Source organism: Coffea arabica, chromosome 3e (genome assembly GCF_036785885.1).
Source record: "Coffea arabica cultivar ET-39 chromosome 3e, Coffea Arabica ET-39 HiFi, whole genome shotgun sequence".
NCBI lineage: Eukaryota > Viridiplantae > Streptophyta > Magnoliopsida > Gentianales > Rubiaceae > Coffea > Coffea arabica.
In genome coordinates, this window is record NC_092315.1 from 38,295,893 (window position 1) to 38,315,247 (window position 19,355).

General features: G+C 35.6%; 1 protein-coding gene across 27 annotated transcripts; it reads right to left on the minus strand.

Annotated features, from left to right (window-relative positions):
• Nucleotides 1-692: 692 nt before the first annotated feature.
• Nucleotides 693-15,689, minus strand: LOC113736785 (uncharacterized). Of its 27 annotated transcripts, XM_027263907.2 has the most exons (9): nucleotides 15,458-15,689; nucleotides 12,124-12,376; nucleotides 7,011-10,188; nucleotides 6,480-6,818; nucleotides 5,967-6,016; nucleotides 5,752-5,837; nucleotides 3,744-3,879; nucleotides 1,497-1,584; nucleotides 693-1,215 (listed from the first exon to the last, which is right to left on the minus strand). In XM_027263907.2, the coding sequence occupies exons 2-3, from the start codon at nucleotides 12,221-12,223 to the stop codon at nucleotides 7,373-7,375; spliced, it is 2,916 nt and encodes a 971-aa protein (XP_027119708.1). In that variant the 5' UTR covers nucleotides 12,224-12,376; nucleotides 15,458-15,689; the 3' UTR covers nucleotides 693-1,215; nucleotides 1,497-1,584; nucleotides 3,744-3,879; nucleotides 5,752-5,837; nucleotides 5,967-6,016; nucleotides 6,480-6,818; nucleotides 7,011-7,372. The 27 variants fall into 27 exon arrangements, with proteins under 27 accessions (XP_027119708.1, XP_027119707.1, XP_071939513.1 ...); XM_027263906.2 differs by lacking the exon at nucleotides 1,497-1,584 and having other exon boundaries at nucleotides 3,744-3,845; nucleotides 6,648-6,818; XM_072083412.1 differs by lacking the exon at nucleotides 1,497-1,584 and having other exon boundaries at nucleotides 6,648-6,818.
• Nucleotides 15,690-19,355: the final 3,666 nt, after the last annotated feature.

Consider the following 19,355-nt stretch of genomic DNA (forward strand, 5'->3'; position numbering starts at 1 on the left):
GATCAACATACCTTTTTAAAATATATATATATATTGAAAGAAGATGTACCTGATAATCAAGAGGAGTGAAAACCAAAAATCGATACTTTAATGTACCAACCGTTTGCACTGAAAATACCTAACCATGAATTTGATGCTTGAAATCAATATATTAGAGACTATATATAGTGTAGGGATAAGAAATAAGAATTGATAAAGATATAAAGAGATATTGATAAGAATATTAAAAGTAAGTTTATCTTGATTTAAGTTGCTTAAAGTACATAAGTTTGAATAGAAAATAAGAATCCTATAATATTAAAAATTCTTATAGGAAATAAAAATTGATATTAATCCAAGCAAAAAAGAAGTAAGTCACGTTGAAAATTACTTGACGTCTCGTTAAGCCACGTAGAAAAGAGAAAACATGAAAAGATAAGAATGAAAATACGACTTTATTATATATATATATATATACATACATATGATTTCAAAATACGAACAGATTTTGTTGTTCCATCAGCATCAGGATTTAAAAGATGGACCAAACCTTCTCCAAATTAATTCGCTTGAGACAAATGGGCTTTAAAACTGGTTTGTTTTATATTCTTTTACAATAAACTTTAAATAAGACATAACAACCCAGTAAGAACATTGGTAAGTTATAAACGTGTCGTTCAGATTCATAATTGATGAATTTAGAATTTTAAAGCTGCCAAACTAAAATATTCATGGGTGGATTTACAGTTTCAAAAAAGTTAAGAGGTTATTATACAATATCTCAAAAGTTTAAAGCATAAAAGCCATCAAACAATTACAACAAATTCCTACTCCTGTTAGCAATTGCCTTTTGAGTAAACTTGTGGGGCTACTTTAGATTCTGTGTAAGTGTTTCTTTGTGCTGTTGAAAGAAAAAAAAAAATTCCTCCTCCCGCTTCTTCTCCTGTCCTCTTCCCCTGAACACCATTTCCTTCTTTCCTTCCGTCTATTGCTTCACCACTTCAGTTGACTCATCCTTGTTTCCTTCATCGACTTCTCCTCCTTTCTTTGATCAATGTTTTCTTTCCTCGCGACGAACGCACTCAGAACCTTGCATATTTTCTTCATTGTGTTCTCGTTCTCTTCTCATCCATTCTTTCTTTTTTGCTTTTCTGTTTTCATTTTGATTTCAGGCCTTTTAAGTTTCAACAAAGGCAAGCAGCAGCAGCCATGGAATAATCACACGATGCAATAAATCTGCAAAGAAAATATGCAAATAGAAAAAGATCATTTGGCAGAAGAAAACTCATGTGAAATGGCTCAAGGAAGGAGATAAGAAAAACTCAAATCTTTTCATGTTATGGTTTCAGCTAAAAGAATAAAAACCCTCCAGAAAAATTTGAATTTGGCAGAGAAATCCAGAGTTTCAACAAGACAGTCAACCGGTTCCGGTCAAACTGGCCAGTCTGATTTGAGATTTAAAGCACTGACTGAAGGACAGCAACCAAACTTTAAACAGTCAAAGACCATACAATGACCTTTCTCGCAACATGCTTCACTGCTCAGTATTTTGAGGCCCAAAATTATATATAGTGAAAACTCACTTTCGTTTCCCAAAGAGGCAAGCTGTACAATTTAAACGAAGATGTCACGATAAGCATCAGAAAATGTCATGCACCAAAAAGATCAGGAGGAAACTTTTGCTCCAGCCTATTTAAAGTCCATGTTGACATCCATCTGGGAGCATACAGGAAAATTAACTTCTATTGCAATTGGTCACTGCCTGATCAGTTATCAATTACAAAGATAAAATAAGGAAGCAAGAAAGCAAAATAAATCACATTAGTCATAATTTCGTACATGATAAGTGATCATAACGTCCACCAAGTATAAGCAAGATCTCTTCCATTTAAGATCCAAGATTCTTCCTCAGGTATAACAAAATTCAGGACAAGATACAAGTTGAAGCTCAGGTGAGTGGCCAATTCTATGACTATGGCAAAGGTTAGGACCATGAAATCTACTAAGGCACATTGTTCAAAGATATACTTTCAAATCACATCGTGTCTTTGGCCATTTAACAGTTGATTCTCTTTCACAATTGATTTTGAAAACAATAATGTTAATCTTGCCAATCATATAATTTTTTTTCATCTTTAAAAAGATGAAGTCACTTGCAACCCCTTGCTGTACTGAACTTCAGTATTCTAGGTCGAAACACAGACAGCAAAGGAGCAAGAAACTGATTATATGAAAGGAAGCATGAATCCAAGAACTTGAAATTATCAATAGCACAGACCTGTGACCCCATTTTACAACTCCAAAAGTGTATAGGTAGGTCGAAACACAGACCTGTAAGGAAAATTTTTGTCCAGTTGTTTCATGATCTTTTTTTTTTTTTTTTTTGGATTTATAGAATTCCAACTACAGCATTTGGGAAATAATAACAGTAATATTCAACATAGAACATGTAGCATTTAGCAGAAACTGTCTCTAAAATCAATTTGCTATCTAGTTACTTTTTTATGAGAATACAATAAACTTCCACAATAGCATTTCGAGAAATAAAAAATATGGTTGCAATTGTAGTCCTTCTATTTTCCATTTTGTTTACTTTTTCTCTTATAACTTAAAGACGCCATAATCTTCTAAGTACGAATCGCATTCCATGAATTTTCTCTTATAATTTTTTTCTTATGTTTTCAACTTGCGATTTTAAGAATTTTCATTCTTTCCAAATGGTTGAATGCTGAAGCAGAAGGTTTTTGTGCTGGCACACCAAGGACCATTTTTTTTGGTAAGTTGGAGGTCTTGAACTCAAGACCTCCTACTTACACTTCCTCCCCCCTTTCCACCCAACCTAGGACCAATCTTGAACATTCAGAAGTTGACAGTAGATGTAAATTTTTGTCATTAGTTTGACAGAAAGCTGATAGGAAGTTAATGCTTATTCATGTGACTCCAGACTATGGGAAAGAGGCCATCATTAAATTGGCTCTAAGACTGATTATTGTCAGATAAACCACTGATCTGACAAGGTTACCATTCATTTTTTAAATTTTGTTTTGGAATTGTAATAGTTTGAGAATTCCTAAAAGCGAGAGAGCATAACTTGGCCAATACCTCCATTTGAGTCAAAAAGGATGTAACACTCTTTTTGTCCAATTTCATTGGCTAGGAATCTAATCATCACCAAAAGACAACAATTCACAATCCCAGGCTTGGCATAAAGTTTTCAGTTTTGAGAAATTTAATTACTCTTCTTAAGCTCACCTACTTAGCCAACAGTGAAATCTCTAGTTAAGTATTCAGGTTACTCTCCCAAGCCGCATATATTGGTCAATGAAATGCGGCCTAAATGATTAGAATGGTGGAATGCAACACAGAGGTGGTACAGAAATAATATATAGTGGCATGGAATCTTTATGTCAGAATTGTATTACTGTGGCAAGGAGGTAATGTTAAACTGACTAGGAAAGAGATTAACGTGAAATGACACACTTCCCTGACAAGATTGCCATAATTTTCAATCTAGTTTTTGAAGGAATTCTCTAGAAGTGAAGCAAAGTTTGGACAAAACTCAAAAGATCCTTTCTCAATCAAGGTATCAAGACCTCGTGAACATTCTCAGCCAATTAGTAACTGTCCCTTCTTTTGCCATATCACATGGAATAACAATAATTTTCTTATTTTTTATTCATTTATTCATTTATTTTTGGATGGGGTAGGGTGGGGGAATTAATGGCTGGAATATACCACATCTCAGACATACATCATCCACGTACCTGAAAAAACATATTGCAGTGATAAATTCCCAGTTGGATGCATAAGTGCGTCCACAGAAATACGTCCATCAAGCCTCCAAACTCTTAAATGGTTATTGAGCTCTGAAAATTCATTGTGTCTTGTGAGTGAATTTATCTGCAATTATGGTAACCAAATGCAAGAAATGTTTCAACTTACATGATTAGACATAATTACATCATAAGAATCACTTACAACATACCAGCACGAATGGTGCCCCTTAGCCTAAGAAGGGGCTGATCTACAAGACTGAAACAGTACACAATCTATCTACAACAACTTCAGCAAGATAAAGTTTTAGGAGAGAAGGCCAGTTAGAAACTAGTTCAGACTGAATTGCAAGAATGATACTGATGTTATTCAGATTATAACAAAATCAATTCTTCAAGAACAAAATAAGCAGCAAATTAGCACCTACGTTACTTGGACTCAGGTATGGGAGTTGGGTACAGCAATGTGTCTAGCGTCCTATATACATTAATTTTCTATAACTAAGATATGGCAAAACACCTCTAAAGACTTGGACATGAGTACAGGGGGCTGTCCTGTCTCCTCTTTTGTAAGGAGCATATTAAGAAAATATGACAATATAAACCCACTTAAACTATTTTGTACCACATGTTTAAATGGAAAATATCTATTTAAACATGTATTTGTGTTTAAATAATTCCTCAGTGTTGCACGGGAAAAGAAGATGTAAAAGAAGCAAAGAAAATACACATCATATTTAGAATAAAAATCTAGCTCATGCACTCCTAGCAGTTTCAACCATGATATAAACCTTGGACCTTTTTCTTCCTCCTCTGTTTTTCTTCTTGTGTTCATTGACTTTGAGGAGTCCAAAACTTCAAAAGAAGTGTCACACACAGATCACATACCAGAGTGCCAATGTCATATCATGTCTGATAAGGGTATGGTTGGGAGTAGGCCTGTCAACGGGTCGGGTCTAGACCCGGATCCGGACCGGATCCGTGAAATTATTGCGGGTATGGGTAGGGATTTAATTCCGTTTCCCGGATCCGGATCCGGATCCGTTTTGCCAAACAAAAAAACGGGTCGGATACGGAATATAGTATTCCGACCCGTATTAGACCCGGATCCGGATATAAATGAATTAATAATTTAAAAAATATATATTTATCAATATAATTTGATTAGGGTGATGTATTTTAATAAAGTTAATTTGATTTCTTTTCTTATTTGGTTTTTTCTTTGCATTAGTTAGAAATTAGTTTACAAATATTTTTTTTCTCATTTTTATTAGAAATTATAAATTTTGGTAAATTTGTTCGGGTAGACCCGGATCCGGATCCGGGACCGCCGGATCCGGATCCGGAACATAGAATAAAAGACCCGTCGGGTAAACGGGTCGGATCCGGATCCGGAATAGTAATTCGGGTCCGGGTCCGGAATAATGAATTCCGGCCCGGACCCGGCCCGTTGACAGCCCTAGTTGGGAGGAGAAGACTCTTAGTAAGAAACTTTAGCATCCTGATAAATCTTATAACTGCACAGAGGCATGTTAACTGCAGCTATTAAGTAGATCCATGAAAATTTCACTGGTCTAGCTCTAAACTTCCAAAACAACCCTGAAAGAGAACTATGGGCGTGGGTCTGCCTACCATCCAGGCCTAGACCCAGACCCAGATCCAAACCCAAACCCAGACCATGCCCAAAACCTTTCATAGTCTATAACCATACACAAAAACATGTATACATATCTTTGCTGTTACCTTACTATTGCAAAATAGGAGAAAACTTTCATCTATAACTTCAGTGATACAACATTAAAAAATATGCTTTTTCCTTATGTTTCACAACTAAAGACATCCTCTTTTGAACAAATGATTATAAATATAACAGTTGTCTTGCTAAAAAAATTTAAAAAAAAATTCAAGAACACAGAAAGTGGTATTCCATTTGAAACAAGATAATATATTTGAGATGCGAAATGAATTTGAGAAAATGAGGTTCAGATGTTTAAAATACCTGTTGAATCTGTCCTCTCAACCCATCTAGGCTTTCTTTCAGAAGATCAAGGACGCAAAGGTCCTAATGGAGAGAGAAGTTTCACACTGAAAAGAGTAGAGAAAATAAGAATATTTTATATCCACCATAGTTCAGATTTGACATATGGAGCAGAGTTTTGTCTTCTTGAGAAGCCAAATGATGAAAGTCTCATAAAGGTAGCTTAAAGCCCATACCTTAACCACTTTCTGTCGATGCTCTGGCTTGAATTGCTTCTAACAGATCTCTGTGGTACAAATGAATATCACAATTCTGAAGGGAAAAAGATTGAACAAAGAAAATGGAATCTTAAACTCAGCATTCTAGCATTTATAAGACAGACTTTAACAAAAAAGCAATGAATCTCATCATGCTTAGTGCCTCAAAAAGGAATCCTCTTTGAGCAACAGGTTCATATGAGGACGACTTATTCAACTCATTCACTTTGTTAACAGGCTCAATGTTTTCTGGAAAAATTTCTCATTGTCATTCAGTTTTTCTCTTTGGCACATTAGGCAAATTATACTTTCAATTCCTTATTCATTACAGCTCATGTAACTTCATATAAAAGACAACAGCCAGAAGTAGAAAATTGAAAGACTAGCTCTGAGAAAAAGAAAAGGTGCAACTTTCAAATTATAACACTGCTGAAGATTAAAATACAGAAGGAAATTACTTTCAATGTTGCATAGGTTAAGGGGAAGACTAACATGACAGAAGACAGATATTAAGTTCGAACATCCAGAACCCCCACTCCAACCTTATCCCCCAAAAAAAAGGGCGAAGAAAATCTAGACCTCTCTCATCTGTAATAGTGTTGTTTTTTGATTGCCCCTAAGCATGTGTTGGTGTGGGATTTCCTAGAAGAGAAGTATAACCTTCGGCACTATCCCATTTGAAATGTAAAAGTAAGAAGAATCAAGCTTGTTTTCAGGCCCAAAAATATCAGATGAGCTTCCATCCATAGAGCTCAAATTGAAGCTCATGATGGTCTTTCAGCCATGGTTTGCATCACCAAAGGAAACATCAACTCCTGTTTCAAACCATGCCTGAAATATTAAGTAGATTGATCACTACTAAAACAGTCAAACACAACAAAGATACTTCAGAACTTGATAAATTTGATTAATTAAAAATTTTTAAAATATAATGTGTACTATAGCCTCCTACATATTACAGAAAAGAACACTTCATAAACAGGAAACATGATGCAATGGAAACATCAAACTGAAAGCAACTACCTGGTAGGAAAGCACAACATGTTGATGCTGCAACCATGATGGTGTAGCAACTTCCCTGACGGTTCACCTGCCTCCCCTCTGTTGAACAAAAATCTTACGTAAAATAGTAAGTGACTACTTGCCTCTCCTTCATTGAAAGAATTTGCTTATCCTGAATTACTGGGCTGCTCCATTGAACTTTGACGAGGCAAATCAGAAGTCTCAGTCAATCAAGGTATTATCTTAAGAAGCGCAATTGGAAATATTCCTTCACATATAAAATTGAGGACTCTTCCAACATATGTGAGATATACTACGTGTAACTCTAACCAGTACAGTAAAAGAATTCGTCTAAGAGGTACAGAATCACCATTCTATGTGCCCTATGTTCTCTCAAGAAGACCCTCTATTAACATTGAATCTGTTTGGGGATTTAACTGGCAATTATTTTTCTTCATGATGTCCAGCAGTTCAGAGCAACTGTCAACAAGCCCCCTCTTAAGTAAGCCATCAATTAAAAGTTTCCAAGCTACTTCATCATGATTGTAGCCACACTCTAGCAGTAAACAGAATACTGCTTTCGCTATGTCACTATTGCCTTGATCATATAACCCACAAACAAGCAATTTGAAGGACTCCAAGTGTGGTATTAAACCATGCTTGACCATGTTACCAAGAATCTGCAGGGCTTTCTCATGCACTTTCAACTTGCAGCAACAGTTTATCAACAAATCATACATATCTTCTGTAGGAGACAAACCATGCTTATGCATATAATCAAACAATTTCCAAGCTTCTTCAATTCTTCCTTCTCTGCAAAGTCCGGTAGCAAGTGCACTGTACGTGTTCAAATTAGGTGCATAACCATATTCAGTCATTTTCTCAAAAAGCATCAGAGCAGTACCAAAATCCATCACTTTCCATACATCAGCAATGTTTATTAAAGGAACCCCACCTTTCAGATCAAGTCTGACTTCAGTTACATTTCCTTTAGCATGCTTTTCACGTGAAAGATGTTTAACTAATACAGCATAGGTATACTGAGAAGGTGCACATCCAGCATCAACCATACGTCTAAGGGTATCAAATGCGCAGTCTATCATTCCTAAACGTCCATACCCATCCATTAATGCAGTGTAGGTCATAAAATCTGGCCTAATGCCTTCTTCTTTCATTCTAGTCATCACATTCTCTGCTTCATTCAACTGCCCTTGGTTGCAATATGCAAGAAGAAAGGAAGTGTAAGTGCAAACATCAGGTTTATATCCTAGAGAAACCATTTTATCAAGCATTGCATAGGCATAACCAAAGGCATATTCTTTTAGCATTTTCTCAATAAGAATAGAACAAGTAACAACATCGGGTTTCACACCTCTCTCCAACATCCTTTCCAATAATTCAGAAGCTTCATGCATTTTGCCCTCTTTGCACAACCCACTAACCAGCACATTATAAGTGCAGGAGCTCGGAATGCAGCCTTCTCCAAGCATCCTTTCAAACAAATTAAAAGCAATACCCATGTTGGCTGCCCTACAATATCCATCGATCAAAGCAGTATACATCACTTCATTTGCCTCCAGGCCTTTGTCTTTGACAGAATCAAGCAACGCATTAGCTTCTTTAACCCTGCCTTTTTTGCATAATGCATCAATTAGAGGACCATAAGTCCACTTGTCAGGTGCTACATTACTCTCTTCCATCAACCTAAGCAATCTAAACGCATTATCAACATGACCCTCTTTACATTGTCCATGGACTAACAAGTTGTAAGTTACAACAGTTGGAGCTAGCTTTCTTTCAAGCATGTTATTAAGTAATGCCATGGCCTTGTGCACTTTTTTTGCCTTACAAAATCCAGAAATCAATTCATTGTATGTTCGGGCATTAGGACTACATTTATTAGATTCCATCACTTCCAATATCTTGAAGGCAGCATCCACCATTTCTTTCATACAGTAACCATTAACCAGAGCGTTATAAGTAATTATGGTAGGAACAAATCCCTTTTCTGACATCAGAATCATCAACCTCGACGCTTCATCAAGTTTACCATCTTTACACATGCCATCAATGAGAACAGTGTAAGTATGAACATTGGGCTCGCAACCTTTCTCCTTCATCTCATCAAATAACTTCAAGGCTTCCATTGTCCTACTTAAACCACACAATGCATCAATAAGTACCGTATAGGTCCTAACATTAGGACAACAATAGTCCTCCCTCATTTTCTTAAACAACTGCATCCCCTCATCTAACTTCCCCACCTCACACAACCCATAAATTAAATTGTTATATGTAACCTCATTTCTCCGACAACCCTTCTTAACCATCTCCTTGAACACCCTAAAAGCACTATCTACATCCTTTTTCCTACAATGCCCCAAAATAAATGACGTAAACGTGTGAGTATCAGGACTCAACCCAGCTTGCAAAATTTTACTCAAGTACAACTCAGCCTCATCCACATTCCCCAACTTACAATATGCGTTAATCATGGTATTAAAAGTATAAATATTTGGCGAAATCTTGTCATTCAACATCTCAACATACACACATTTCATATCATCAATCATAAGAAACCTTGCCAACATCATCAACATAGTATTGTAACACCTTAGACTAATCTTAAAAAGCAACCCACTATCATGATCAGTTTTACTATTATTCATATCCCTCAACACACCTAAAACAAACTGCGCATCCTCGGGGGATTCGCAGGTCTTAATCATTGAAATGCGGAGTTTTTCAGCAAACCCAAGAAACTTATTGGGGATCAAGATATGCAGCAAGGAAGAATATGATTGAACACTTGGTTTAAAAGATGGAATGCAGGAAAGATAGTTAAAGAAGTTGAGAGCCGTTTGGGGATTGAGATTGGGAAATTGGGAATAGAAATTGGCAAGATGGTTTGGAGTTAAAATTGGAATTAGTTTTTTGAGAGATGGGTGTTTTTGCCAATTGGGATTGGACAGGAGGGAGTAGAGTTTGGTGGAGAGGTCTTGTACAGGAGGATTAATATTGGGTTCTGGAGAAATGATGGGGCGCAAAGAAGGGGCAATGGAAAATGGGTGCTTGGAAATGAGAGGAGATGGACCTGGCTTGTTGAGATGGTTGACAGTGGCAGTTGATCTTATAATCATGGTGCTAAAGGATCGGACAGCGCAAGTGAGAGAGTTCTTCCAGACCATGGAATTGGCATCTGGGAAAAACAAATACATAAAGTAAGTTGAGAGCAACGCAAAATCCATAAAGGAACATTTCAAACTCAACATCATACTCTACTTATATAGCGCACAAATAAAACTGAGAATTAGTCGTGTTAAAAGAATAAAAAAGAGACAGCTAACCAAATGAGACTAACATACCAATTTAAAAGCAATTCCACACCAGAAAAGACTGTCTTGAGCAAGCAAAAGAGCCAGTACCCCTAAATAAGTCAAGTCCGAATACTAGTACGGTAAGAGAAGAACTGTACCGTAGGCAATTCAAAAAATGTGAAATTCATCACACTCTCTAAATTGTGACAAACAAAATATCTGATTCATGAATTTTACATACATGCAAAACATCCTAAATGCCAAACTTCCAATCTCAGAATTACTTCTAATAAGGAAAAGGTATACAAGTTCTACATGTTTTGAGAATGCAGGTTTTTGAGACTGTAAGAAAGAGCTGAACATTGGTACAAGGTCCAATCTTGCTCTATAACAGTACCACCAGCTGAAAGCCAAAATCAATTACCACAAAATAATCATAGACAAAAAGCCTAAACTTGCCTTGAACATGCTGTGCTAATAAAATCTAAGAGAAGAAGCAAAAACAAATATTCAAGCTTGAACAACTTAATTGAACAGTGGCATCCAGAGCTTTCTTGTAAGTGTTAAAGCAGCTGGTGTTCATAACAGCATATACATTCAAAACTCTGATACAGTTCAAAGGGAGGTAAAATCACAGGATAGAGAGGGTTTGGCAAAAAACTATTAGCAATTAATTTGCCAATTACCACAAACTCAACACCAAAAAGCATATACCTTGTCTTGAACTTGCTGTCACAATTTAAGAGAAGATGCAAAAAGGGATTTGTGAGCAATTTATTGAACTGTGACATCCAGAGATTTGCTTAAAATGTTAAAACATAATAGCATCTACATTCTCCTTACAGAATCAAAGATAGTTTAAAAAGGGGGGAAAACAGAGGATAGAATGTTAGTTGAAAAATAAGAGCTATTAAATTGCAAATAAGCACATGGGATCTTTTTGTTGGAATAACTTGCTTGCCTAACCCAATCAGTAACTTTGGAAGTTTTAGTTAACAGAATTGTTCATACTTTCTACAATCCACACAACGAAAAATAAAAAAATCAAGCAGCAAATGCAATAATTCATGCAAACACATAGTCAACACTTAAAAAATTAAGAGAAAGTGCAAAAAATTGAAAGCTAAACCAAGATTAAGACATTGTGCAATCTAACTTTCAGAAGAAAAGAAAAATAAATATTGTGTACAAAAAGGATATAGTTTCAGGGTTAGTACAATTGCAGTCAAGACAAAAGGACATAAAAACTGAGTCAAAGGCAAACAGAAGTTAATATCTTTGATTGTCAAACGCCAAGCAAAGTTGACGACTACATTTTAAGTTCAAGTTTTTTCAAATCCTATAAGTTTCATCAACACACAGCAGAACCATACAGAAATTATAGCCACAAAGTTGAGGAAAAGCTTGTAAACTGCAGTTTACATATTTTACCTGCAAATAACAATTTTGTTAAATGGCAAAAATTCCTGCACTTTGGTGGCAGAAGCTTGATGAACATAAGAAATTATTGTAGCAAAATTCTAATTAGAAAGTTGAATTAGTGTGCTAAATTGAATAATCAAAGTGGTTACACGGCAAAGGACACTACCAAACAGCAGGTAACCCTAAACAAGTCCAATTACAATAGTAATGGAACCAGATATTCCACATAGATGGACAATAAATTTTAAATAGCAAATGTAAAGTAAAACTTTTTATACTAAAATAAGGGATGTTATTTATCTATAATTATATATTCGTTTTATACTAACCAATTATACTTGTCAAAAAATAAACCTTAGACCCAACCAAAAGCACTATTTGAATGTTTGCAATACCAAGTGCATAAACGCCGATCACAATCCCAATGACTTCTTTCCTGGTTGAACCACCATCCCTACCACCTATAGGAATACTCTTCAAGACCTCTTTATGCATGTCTGAAATGACGCTGTCAGGAAAGAACTCAATGGCAACCTTTCAGTAGTCCTCGTTTCCAGCCACCATGTCATCATTTTCTTCTTCTTTGCTCGGGGTCAGGCCTGCTGCAACAATTAATCAAGACTTTTAATAGCCCGGTCCACTTGTTCCCTGGTCGGAGGAGATGCACACTTTAGACATAGATATAAGATGTTATTGAAGTGTCACATTATTTTAGACCAATACATATAATATAACCACCAGTGGTTTTAGTTTTTATTTTTTATTTTTAAATAATATAAACTAAAAGCAAAGAGGAAAAAGAAGAAAGGACCTAAAATGGGACTTTGGAAATGCGACGATCAATGGCCCGGTATAATCTAGGAAAAGAATTTTTCAAATATTTGGAGTCGCCATTCAAAATTGGACCCTAGGTACAACGTGTCAGCTAGAAATTCTATCAAAAAACAAAATTTTTATTTTTTGAGACAAAATTCTTTAATTAGACTATTCCTCCTTTAAAAAGATAAGATAAAATAAACTTCAGTTGAGAGGAAGGAAGGTCAAGATTTCAACCACGAGCACCTTCCCATAAACCCCACAACCAACAATTGCTAAGCATAAACAGAAACCCAACACCCTACAAAAGTTTTTTTAATGGATCACAGACAAATTAGCAAATACGCCAACTTCGGTTCCTCTTCCTCTTTTATTATTGTGAGCCGCTTTATCTCCTTTGAGTTTGACCATGTAATCAGATTTTACTTTAACCATGAAATCTGATCCATCAACTGAACTTGTAATTTGGCAATTCCAAAGAGAAGACAGGAGGAATGGTAATATACCATAGAGTTTGAAGGGATCCATTGTGGTGTGATTTGTAGTAGTTGTAGGCAAAGGTTGTTGGGAATTTGAGAGCAAGTTATGGGAGGAAGGGGTTGATGGATGAGAATGGAGTGACAATAAGCGAAACAGAATCATCGTCATTGGCTGAGGCTTGTGAGCAGGAGAGCTTGGGTTTCTTTTTTTTTTTTAATCTCATTTCATTATAATGTGTATTATCTATTAAGCGAAGGTCATTATAGTCATTTTATTGTGACAAGGGAGGTCAGTGTAATTTGTAAAACCCGAGGGGAGTGAAATTGTCATAAACCTCAAGGGAGGTTTGTGAAACAATCCCATATAAAAGTAGTACTTAGGTAACAGACGTCTGTGATCTAAGAGTCACAGACACCAATCTTTTCAGTTGTTCATAATTTCAAAAAGAAACCCAACAGTTTTGTTAATCAAAAATAGACCAGACCACCCTACCTCTCACGAGCAATGTCTCCAGGACTTGTGTCATTCTTCCTCTTCCTCACCAAAATCACCTATTTTTCACCCTGCTTGTTGCCTGCCACCTTTTCTCCTCCCACTCGTTCCCACTTTCGTACCCTCTTCCAAGTCCAAATCCAAATCCCATATCATCAATCTGCAAACCCCAAATGGCCATCTCTATTTTATCTTCTATTCATTACTCGCAACCTCTCCTCCCTTTTAATACCTTCCAATTTTCCATGCTGATCTTGATGTTAACCGCATGATTCATGATCAACTGGCTGTATATTACATGCACATGCTTTGAAAAAAAGAGTGATTTTGGGATGAACGTATTTGTTTGATTGAAAAGTTTACTAGATACGTGCAATTTGTGGAGTTCCCTTGTTAATTTTGATTTCACAAGTAGTCCATAAAATCATGGAATTAATTAGCCATTGGACACAATTGTGGCAGAAATTGTGACAGTATTGGAGTAATGGATAAGGTAAGAGGAAGGGTGTTAGAGAAATCAGAACTAAGGAGGAAACCTTTTCTGTTGCACATTGAACTAGACAAGCTGGTTGCCCATTGGTGCTCCTTGCCAACTAATCATCCGTACCTCACAATGAAGTAGCGGACTGTAATTTAACCTTTCTCCGTAAACATATGGTATCCATGATGAAAGATATGGCAAATTAGCCATAGGTAACCATAAATTCGTAGCTATCTTGGTCTAACTTCAATGGACACATATGCAGATGGGATGACAAAGAACTGCCACTTTTGGTGATTTGATTCCCATAACTAACCTAACTCTAGAAGATGAAGGAAATGAACCATAAAAATTAAGTCTATCTTCTACTTGCAATCACTTTTATTTTTCGAAGGCCAAAGAAGCTATTGCAGAAAGAGACTAAAATATTCAAGAAATTCCCAATTACTTACAAAAGCATCAAAACGTGATCTACTACACTCGTTACACATCAAAAGGTACAAGTACAGCTGCAGCCGCACATTAAACCAGAAAACATATGGAAAGCTACTGCATTTCCAACATCCGTAAAAACAAAATGCACCAGGTTTTTAACAAAATGACAAGTTCTAAGAAGCACTAATAAGGGATCTTCTCATCTATCTGTGCTTGATAAAGCCCTCTATTCAAATTGTCCCAAGGAAGCAACCCAAAAGTAGCAACAACACTTGCTTCTACTTTAAGAATACGACATGCACTTAAAAGTTCTTAATTGGTGCACAAGTTTGTGGCCTCATAAAGAGGTTTTGGGAGCTCTAAATATAATTATCTTTATCATTGAGATGTAAGTAGACTAATTTGTCTATCAGAACAGTATTCTCATTACTAACTAATATGATACAGCATAAGTATCAACCCCGATCTTGACGCCAACGAGGTTTAGGAAGCATTAAAAACAATCATTCTAATGATCCTGAAATGTAAATCGACAACCTTTGTACCAAAAACATTAATCTCCCCTAAATCCGAGGATAAAACCATATTTATAGTGCAAAAGGACATTCTCTTTGACTTCAATCTAGGCGCCATTAGGCAGGTAGAAAACATTTTTTCGACATTTTCCCCCAAAAAACTATCTTCAGCATTTTAAATTGAAGCATAAAATACATATAACAAGTGATAAATTTTCTTAACATTCATAACAAATAGCTAGCAAATCAAACCCAAAAAAGAATAAAAAACAAAAAACCAAACTTTCCCATGGAAAGCACTTCCAAAAAAAAAAAAAGAAGATAGAAACATAATACCATTTTAAGCTAAAACCAAAGGATTCATCCCGCAATTTTGTCTAACAAACCTGAATTTCCTCAAAGTTTTCTCTAAAGATTAATTAAATATCAATTAAGCAAAGATGAGGAATGAAACACTACGAAAAGGGAAAGAGAGAAGATAGAAATGAGAAAAGGGAAATGAAAACTTACCATGGCTGGGGAGGATTCAAAATCGGAGGAAATAACAATGGCTCATTATTCCAACAGAAAACAAAGGCTGCGATCTGATTGGCTCAAAAGGAATTAGGATTTGGAGGGAAAAATTAGGGCTTTTGTAGAAGCAGATGAATACCGAGGAGGAGGAGCCTTGGGGATAGGACGGCCAGTTACGTTTGCCAGCCAATACTTCGAGCTTGTTTGGAGCTGCTTTAAAAATGCCGGATTATGTTGCATTTGCCTCCACTATTCTTTACTTAAATTAAAGTTGGAGACCCTCTAATTTGCAAAATTATCTTTAGACGGCTTGTTGAGAGTAGCAATAATTGGATTTTATGAGTCGGGTTTTAATAAATTCACGACAACTCAAAAACAAAAAAGTAAAAGATTCAAGTTTTCAAATTTACATTATGAGGTTCATATTGAACTCATAAATATACTAGGACTTCGACCTATTTTAGACTCGACTTATCAATACTAAATATATTATTATTATTTTATTTTTATTTTTATTTTTATTTTTATAAATATATATCCAAAACATAAACTATATATATTATCATTAGTGTAGACACCAAAATTTTACCATTTTATTTATTCATTTTAGTTAAAATTTATTTTTTTTTAATTTCTTTTTTAATTTCTTTTTTTTTTTGAGAAAAATCATTTTTAGAAAATCAGAAAAAAAGAGAGAAAACAAAAGAAAAGAAAACAAAAATCAGAAATCAATTTTGAAAAAAAAAAAATCTCTTTCACGGCACGCGGTTCATCACCATCATACCAACTCACAAGCAAGAAATAGTACAAGAAATTCCAACTACCATTTTGGGTCCGATTTCCTCTTGAATCCCGCTCCATTTTCCGCCTTTTCAAGTCTTCCAGTACAAGTGCCAGATCAACTATCAAATTCTTATCCAAAACCCATCATCTAATAGTTCAAAATCAACCCCTAAAAGCTAACTCATCCCTATTGTTGCTCCCAGGTTTGGGGGGGGGGGATTTGTGCCATATAAATGGCTGAAGATGCAACCATTAAAAGAGGAGAAAAAGAGGAGAGGCGGTGAAGCAAGAAAGAAAACAGCAAAAAGAGAGAAAATGAAGAGAGGAAGAGCAAGAGAAAATTCTGCAAAAATTTCGTGACCAGGCTAGTTCACTAGCCTAGTTCTGTCTCGAATTCTGACGTAGATTTTAGGTTTTTGAGAGGACTCTTGCTTTTCTGCACTTTCCTATGGTGCAGCAGAATAACTTTAATTTAGGAATCACTTTGAAAAAATGCCTCCAAGTCAGTCAAATTGAAGCTCAAAGTAGCTGATTCATCAACGCTGCAGTTTCTGTGACAAAATTTTGCTGGGTATCATTTCACAAATTAGCATGCATTTTTTGGAGTATCTCACGTCCATTCCACCGTGCAAGCACTCTCAGGTAATCATGACTCCTCTCCTTGCTGATTTAACACGTTTTTCACAAAGATTTAAACCCATTGGACATGAACTCTTGCACTTTTGCTGCTGGTGCCATTTTCTCGTTTCATTGGCTTTGTCATGCTTGTTTCCTGACGATTTATGATTCGATAATGGCCATTTAGAAGCCTGATGAAATCTCATTGAAACCAAGAAGAGTCCAAGATTAGAATGTTCATTTTTAGAACCATGAATTGGGATGTTTCTAACTTTCTTTCAACCCAGTAGTTAAACATATGGCATGATCATATTCTGAATCTTTGTGTTTAGATGTCAAAGTTTTTATGTTGAAAAGGGATAAAGGGGGCTTTGTGATCTTACTGCTTTGATCTAGATCTTGATTAGTTGAGACATTAGCTTGCTGCGTTCCTACTGCAACTTTCTGGGTTTCTCAAATGCAATCTTCTTTCGGAAGAGCACGACCACCGGGCACTGTTCTCTATTCAACCCAATAGCACTGTTCATCCTGGTGGGGCAGCACTCTTCCGAGCGGCCTGTGGCCTTCGGCCAGGTGGCAAAAAAGTACGGCGGGGAACAGAAAGGGCCCGCCCTATTGGCCATACAACCCAAGTCCTGGGTTGCCCTTTCTCTCTCTTCCTGAGATCAAGTCCGAACCGTCCATCCTTCGAATGGAAAACACGTGGACACCCTATCCACCGTCCACGTGTCGCCCCGAGCGTACCTTTAGTTTTATAAACAAACTAGTTTTGTACCCGTTCGTTGAACGGGAATTGTCGAAAAAAAATAAACTATTTAGTCAATTTTATAAAAATGTCGATATAAAATACAAATTTAATGTATAATCTATTATAACTTGTCTTAAGTATATTACTATATGTGAGCATTGTAATATAAAGTATTATTATAATATAAATTTGAACGTCTAATTTAGTGAATAATAATTCAAAAATGGAAAAAATAACATTTAACAATACCATAGCATTCAAAAACTTGAAAATAAATAAAAAATGCAGTAAATAGTATCAAATAATATTCTATTCTTCATAAACTTGTTTTTGTTTTTCTTCTGTTTAAACATTCTCCTCGATTTGTCTGTGCAACTCAGCATCTTGCAATCCCTCAATTTTGCCACTAACCAACCTTCTCCTGAATAAACGTGCTTCAAAACAATTAAACAAGCAGTTTATGAATGATCAAGATTGAGGCTACTTGGTGATCCAATGGCTAATAAGATACTAGTGAAACTTTCATTGCCACGTGAAACACTACCATAGTTGGCCAAAATTACATTATAACTAGTCCAAAACAATGTTCACAAGTTACTGTTCCTTCTTGCATGGACATTTTTTAATTAGTATAAGATAAGAATATGGCTCTATATGAATTAGGCCTTTTTAAGGGTGTTTTTAAAAAACGTTACTATAATGGTGTATATGAACTATTGTAGACAAATTGTTTAGATTTGGTGTTTTTTAAAATGCATTTTGGGCTGTTTTAGAATTTAAAACTTTACTGCGGTATTTTTCAAAATTTAAAAACTTTTCATCCCTCTTTCTCCTCCTCTCTCATCCCTAGCCTCCATCTCCACCACTAGCCTCCTCCTCTTCTCTCATCCCTCCTCCCTTCTTCCCTTCTCCTCTCTTTTCCCTCCTTCTTTAACGCTACTAGAGATGGGTGAAAGAAGGACGATAGGATATAAGAGAGGGAGAGAAGGAAAGAGGGAGAGAGAGAAGAGATGAGGGAAGAGAGCGGAGAGACGAAGGGAAGAGAGAGAGAGAGAGAGAGATAGTGGTGTGTGAAAGAAGAAATATGGTGATAATTTATTTTATTTTCATTGTTTTAATGTATTTTAAGTGTGTTTTTGGAGTTGTTTTTTGTAATTGTTTGTGGAGTTACTGCGGACCACACAAACAAAAGTAGTTTTTGAGAAAAAGAGGCAATCTATACTGAGCTTATAATACTTTTGTAATTTGCAAAACTTTCAAATAAAATTTGGAATATTAACTCTATGTATTTCAATAGCTTACTAAATTTTGTCCCATTAAAATTAAACCTTCATACTTTTGGATCTTGTTTTAAATTATTATCAATATAGTCAAGTTTTTAAAATTACCATGTATAGGAGATTGTGTTCTAATTCCCGTCTTCCTTTATTTGTATATATTAATAAAAATGAAGGACTGGTAAAAAACAGTTTTTATACTAAAGACTAAGGCAACAAAAGAGTAAATTTGGAATGAGAATATATTCTATCTCTCACAAAATGAGTTTTTTAATATTATATTTTGAAATGGATTTCAAATGTTACAAAAAGCTTAAAATAAAGGAGGCAAGTGAGATTTTTCAAAATTAGTGCAAGTGATGCAAAAATTATCCCAAAATGTAAAAGAAGCAATAAATTAATTAGGTCTTTATTCCCCACGTGCGGCAAGGTGTCTGTATTGGATAATAATTGCTTTAATACTCATATA